Source organism: Gymnodraco acuticeps, unplaced genomic scaffold, assembly GCF_902827175.1.
Source record: "Gymnodraco acuticeps unplaced genomic scaffold, fGymAcu1.1, whole genome shotgun sequence".
Classification (NCBI taxonomy): Eukaryota; Metazoa; Chordata; class Actinopteri; order Perciformes; family Bathydraconidae; genus Gymnodraco; species Gymnodraco acuticeps.
In genome coordinates, this window is record NW_022991353.1 from 25,001 (window position 1) to 31,002 (window position 6,002).

The following is a 6,002-nucleotide window of genomic DNA, read 5'->3' on the forward strand; positions in this document are numbered from 1 at the left end:
AGCTAAGAGAGAGAGGGATGGATGTCTGTCACTTCACGACTAAAGGGGGAATGAGTCAGCAGAGAGAGAGCAGAGGAACCTGTTGGAAGTCACTTGTTTGTGATGGATATAGAAAACACTATGTCACATGTCCCTGAGTAACAGGAGGCTGAGCGCACGGAGGAGAGGCCGCTCTCTGCCGCGTGGAAACAATCAAGCGTCTGAACTGAGGTGCTGCTGCTCTGAGTCTGATGTCACACTCAAGTCATTCTCTTGGAGATTTAGACTCACAGAACGAGACATTTGAAGAACGAGCGGAGACTGGGAAATGAATCAGCAGATTTGTGTCTCAGGGTTTGTGTGCCACTCGGTGAGTCGGCAGAGGAGCGGTGTCTCAATCGGCTGGAAGGAGTTGGGTGTTTTAGAAATCATCCTCGTGTTATACGTTCAGCAACAGAGGAGGCTCGTGGCTGCTGTGTCGTAACAACAAATATGAAAGAATTAAAACTAGACGCACAATAAGTCGATTAACAAGAAACGGTCAGATATGATTTGAAGTCAGGAAGTGATCTGAAATGTGGAGACTGCTTTAAATCACATTAAAGGGATTATCTCAGATTGTTTTCTCTATTGATCGAGACATTCCTCTCAGGTTTCCATGTTGTGTCTTAAGAGGATCACTCTGGTGTGATATGAAACACAGAAAAGCAGCAGATCTTCACTGAAAGCACTTGGAAATGGAAATCTGTTCTAACGGGGAGTCTCAGCCGCTGGGATCGACGTGTTTCACTTTCTCACGACTAGAATATCAAATATTCTGCAGACTCTGCGCTCATCTTGCTGATGAAATCCCTCCCTCGCTCCAGCGTGTTGATGTCAATGTAATGGCTTTATCCTAAATTACAACATGTGAACTCCACCTTACTGTCGAGACGTGTTCTATCTGCAATGTGTCGTGTTTCAAACCCCAAGTCTAAGGACAGAGGGTCTAAGGACAGAGGGTCTAAGGACAGAGGGTCTAAGGACAGAGGGTCTAAGGACAGAGGGTCTAAGGATAGAGGGTCTAAGGACAGAGGGTCTAAGGACAGAGGGTCTAAGGACAGAGGGTCTAAGGACAGAGGGTCTAAGGATAGAGGGTCTAAGGACAGAGGGTCTAAGGACAGAAGGTCTAAGGACAGAGGGTCTAAGGACAGAGGGTCTAAGGACAGAGGGTCTAAGGATAGAGGATCTAAGGACAGAAGGTCTAAGGACAGAGGGTCTAAGGACAGAGGGTCTAAGGACAGAGGGTCTAAGGATAGAGGATCTAAGGACAGAAGGTCTAAGGATAGAGGATCTAAGGACAGAAGGTCTAAGGACAGAGGGTCTAAGGACAGAGGGTCTAAGGACAGAGGGTCTAAGGACAGAGGGTCCTCATACTGATATTCTGAACAATCGGTGCTGTTGTATTTGCTGTAAAGCGTCTCTACTGTAGGCTATTTTTATTATATGTCCAGCTCTTTGGCTCGACCAACAATCCTTTATAAATGTGCGATATAAATAAAACTTGATCTGAATATTAAAGTCGCCCCTCCTCCCGTCTGCTTCAGAAAACCTCAGAAAAGAAGAAATTACAAACAAAACTGTTTTTTTTAGACAAAAGTATAAATCTGTTTAATTCAATAAAATATCAAGTACAATCACAGCATCCCCCCCCCCCCCTTCCCCCTTTTAATATTAAATAATTAAGACTTATTTCATTCATTGCCAACACTATTACAGAGAGTTGCATCATTTCACTGCAGCACAAACTCTCCCCCGACACACACTGCTCCAGATACAACTGCAAGAGAATCACAGAGACACTGAACACACACACCGAGGTCCATGTATTCTTTCTCGGGTGTTTACAAGGCGATAAAGTCATATGGATGTCAGGTGCAGCCTGGGAAGAACAGCTGGTTGTTTTACGGCCAAAGAGCCGTCACAGGTCGAAGGAATGTGTCTGTAGTGTGAATTTGTACCGTTACTTACAATTAAACATTGATTTTCACACATTTTGGGCTCATTTTCTGCACAGATTGTACCGTGGATCACTCCATGGGATATTTAACCTGATTTTGATGCATCACTTCTTCAAGTTGAGTTACGATGCTGCACACTGACATTTCATTCCCTTTTCGCCCCGTCCAAATGTCTTAAAAAGCACATGTTAAGAAAAAAAACATTAGAGGGTGCATGCCCCCAAAACCCCCCCTATAACAGGTCGATTTTGGACCTCGGTATTTATAAAATCCTGCATGTATGGCCACGAACAAACACACAAGACATCTGAGGAGAGGATTGCGCAATAACCTGATTTCCATGCACTTCAAATGTAACCATGACGCGGCAAGAGTCCAGTTTCTGCCCCTCCAGATGCCTCAACACGCACACATGTTAAGACAACTAAAACAGGGTGCACGCACGCACACACGCACGCACGCATACACACACACACACACACACACACACACACACACACACACACACACACACACACACACACACACACACACACATGACATCTGAGGAGAACATGTGAACAGTCAGAGAAGGATTGCGCAATAATAATCCGTGCGCAATAATCCATGCGTCCCATCCATAGTGTCCGTGTAAAACCCGTGTACCGTGTCTCTAGAGTCCCGACGAGTCCCGGTCCCGGTTCTAGCAGGTCCCGGTGGCGGACAGCAGGTTCCTCAGGGTGCCGAGCTCGCGCGACAGCTGCTCCACGCGCTTCTGCAGCCGGTCGTTCTCCGCCGCGAGCTCCAGGACTTTGTGCTGCGTCTCCAGATTACGGATCTTGGCTTTGTCTCTGCTCTTCCGCACGGCCAGGTTGTTCCTCTCCCTCCGGACCCGGTACTCGTCGCTGTCCTTGTCCAGCCGCTTCTTCTTGTTGGATTTCATGCTGCTGGACACCTCCCCGCCCCCTGCAGCCGAACTCTGAGCGGTTCTGGTGGGGCTGGAGCAGGTGGAGGAGGAGGAGGACGCGCTGGAGAGGTTCCCCATGCTGCCGCTGGCGGACTGCTGGTAGGGGATGTAGGACCGCATATCGTACCCCGAAGACCCGTTTTCCATCTTCCCGTCCTCGCGGCTGTCCTCTCGGTACCGGCTCGCGGGGTTCAGCACGCTATCCATGCGGGTGTCCTGCAGCTCCGCGTACCCGATGTGCGCGTAATGCTGAGGGTCCCGCAGGGGGTCCTCCAGCTGGTTCAGCAGGGAGTAGTTCTTGTGCAGAGCCGAGACCCCCCTCTTGATCTTGTTCTCCAGCAGGAAGTCTGAGAACACGTCCTGCTGGTTCTGGTTCTGCTGGTTCTGGTTCTGCTGGTTCTGGTTCTGCTGGTTCTGGTTCTGCTGCTCCAGGTACGCGCTGAAGTCGATGGCTCTCTCTCGCTCCTCGAGCTCCGTCATCGGGTCTCCGAGCCTCCAGGGGCCGGGGTGCAGGGGGGTTTGCTGGGGGGGATCTCTGCGGAAGCCGCCCTCCTCGTCGTAGAATCCGGCCACTTCCATGGAGCTGCACGCGCACTAAGAGCAGGAGCGTCCGCGGAGACGCTCGCGGTGTTTTGGGGAGGGGGTGTGATGTGGTTTTAAATCCCCTCCGTGTGAGAAAGTAGTTCTGAGGAGACTCGGCTCACAGTGACAGGTCTTCCGGTCTCTGGGGGTTTTATTAGATATGGAGGGGGAGGCGGGGCTTAAAGCTGGGCAGGTGCGTGACGCGGCGGAGAGACAAAATGACTCGTTCCGAAATAAAAGTTAAATAAAAGTTAGAAATACTCCGTTACAGGGAAAGGTTTCCCTCAAGTTAAAGTACAAATATATATAATAGGCTACAGTTTGCAAAGTGTTACTATACTCCAAATAGAAGTACAAGCAGAAGTTGAGGGAGAACTCAGATCCTATACTAAAGTATTTATACTACTGTGCAGAAATACTTTGTTACAAGTAAAACTCCTGCATTCAAAACTTTACTTTGGTTGATTTATATGTTGTATAATTTGAATATGCAAAGTAACTAAAGCTGTCAAATACATGTAAGTATACAATACTGGCGGTGTAGAAGTATTACATAGTATAAAAATATAAATACTCAAAAAAAGGTAAAGGTGTAAATCAGTATTCAGTGTCTCTACTTTAAAGAGTCCTCTCCTGCTGATGTTCAGGTGTATATCAGTATGTAGTGTCTCTACTTTAAAGAGTCCTCTGCTGCTGATGTTCAGGTGTATATCAGTATGTAGTGTCTCTACTTTAAAGAGTCCTCTCCTGCTGATGTTCAGGTGTATATCAGTATGTAGTGTCTCTACTTTAAAGAGTCCTCTCCTGCTGATGTTCAGGTGTATATCAGTATGTAGTGTCTCTACTTTAAAGAGTCCTCTCCTGCTGATGTTCAGGTGTATATCAGTATGTAGTGTCTCTACTTTAAAGAGTCCTCTCCTGCTGATGTTCAGGTGTATATCAGTATGTAGTGTCTCTACTTTAAAGAGTCCTCTCCTGCTGATGTTCAGGTGTATATCAGTATGTAGTGTCTCTACTTTAAAGAGTCCTCTCCTGCTGATGTTCAGGTGTATATCAGTATGGAGTGTCTCTACTTTAAAGAGTCCTCTCCTGCTGATGTTCAGGTGTATATCAGTATGTAGTGTCTCTACTTTAAAGAGTCCTCTCCTGCTGATGTTCAGGTGTATATCAGTATGTAGTGTCTCTACTTTAAAGAGTCCTCTCCTGCTGATGTTCAGGTGTATATCAGTATGTAGTGTCTCTACTTTAAAGAGTCCTCTCCTGCTGATGTTCAGGTGTATATCAGTATGTAGTGTCTCTACTTTAAAGAGTCCTCTCCTGCTGATGTTCAGGTGTATATCAGTATGTAGTGTCTCTACTTTAAAGAGTCCTCTCCTGCTGATGTTCAGGTGTATATCAGTATGTAGTGTCTCTACTTTAAAGAGTCCTCTCCTGCTGATGTTCAGGTGTATATCAGTATGTAGTGTCTCTACTTTAAAGAGTCCTCTCCTGCTGATGTTCAGGTGTATATCAGTATGTAGTGTCTCTACTTTAAAGAGTGCTCTCCTGCTGATGTTCAGGTGTATATCAGTATGTAGTGTCTCTACTTTAAAGAGTCCTCTCCTGCTGATGTTCAGGTGTATATCAGTATGTAGTGTCTCTACTTTAAAGAGTTATCTCCTGCTGATGTTCAGGTGTATGTCAGTATGTAGTGTCTCTACTTTAAAGAGTCCTCTCCTGCTGATGTTCAGGTGTATATCAGTATGTAGTGTCTCTACTTTAAAGAGTCCTCTCCTGCTGATGTTCAGGTGTATATCAGTATGTAGTGTCTCTACTTTAAAGAGTCCTCTCCTGCTGATGTTCAGGTGTATATCAGTATGTAGTGTCTCTACTTTAAAGAGTCCTCTCCTGCTGATGTTCAGGTGTATATCAGTATGTAGTGTCTCTACTTTAAAGAGTCCTCTCCTGCTGATGTTCAGGTGTATATCAGTATGTAGTGTCTCTACTTTAAAGAGTCCTCTCCTGCTGATGCTCAGGTGTATATCAGTATGTAGTGTCTCTACTTTAAAGAGTCCTCTCCTGCTGATGTTCAGGTGTATATCAGTATGTAGTGTCTCTACTTTAAAGAGTCCTCTCCTGCTGATGTTCAGGTGTATATCAGTATGTAGTGTCTCTACTTTAAAGAGTCCTCTCCTGCTGATGCTCAGGTGTATATCAGTATGTAGTGTCTCTACTTTAAAGAGTCCTCTCCTGCTGATGTTCAGGTGTATATCAGTATGTAGTGTCTCTACTTTAAAGAGTCCTCTCCTGCTGATGTTCAGGTGTATATCAGTATGTAGTGTCTCTACTTTAAAGAGTTGTTCACGGTGCTTTTCTGACAGTTATGTTTTGTTGTGTTTGCGGAGCAGCGGCAGAATAAAAAGTGGAAATGCAACATGTCATTATTTTCCTTATAATGAAACTCAACACAAATAAAAAGTGAAAATACAAAACCAGCAGCAGCGTGAGGTAAAAAC

At 45.7% G+C, this 6,002-nt stretch overlaps 1 protein-coding gene across 1 annotated transcript; it reads right to left on the reverse strand.

The window, feature by feature from the left end:
- Positions 1 to 1,601: 1,601 nt before the first annotated feature.
- cebpb (CCAAT enhancer binding protein beta) lies at positions 1,602 to 3,648 on the reverse strand. The gene has a single exon (XM_034240640.1). It carries the CDS (start codon positions 3,502 to 3,504, stop codon positions 2,662 to 2,664), a length of 843 nt encoding a protein of 280 aa, XP_034096531.1. The 5' UTR covers positions 3,505 to 3,648; the 3' UTR covers positions 1,602 to 2,661.
- Between the last annotated feature and the right edge of the window lie 2,354 nt (positions 3,649 to 6,002).

What these genes read in the sequence shown, in the direction of transcription:
- cebpb (XM_034240640.1), bottom strand. Translation starts at nt 3,504, where the DNA reads ATGGAAGTGGCCGGATTCTACGACGAGGAGGGCGGCTTCCGCAGAGAT.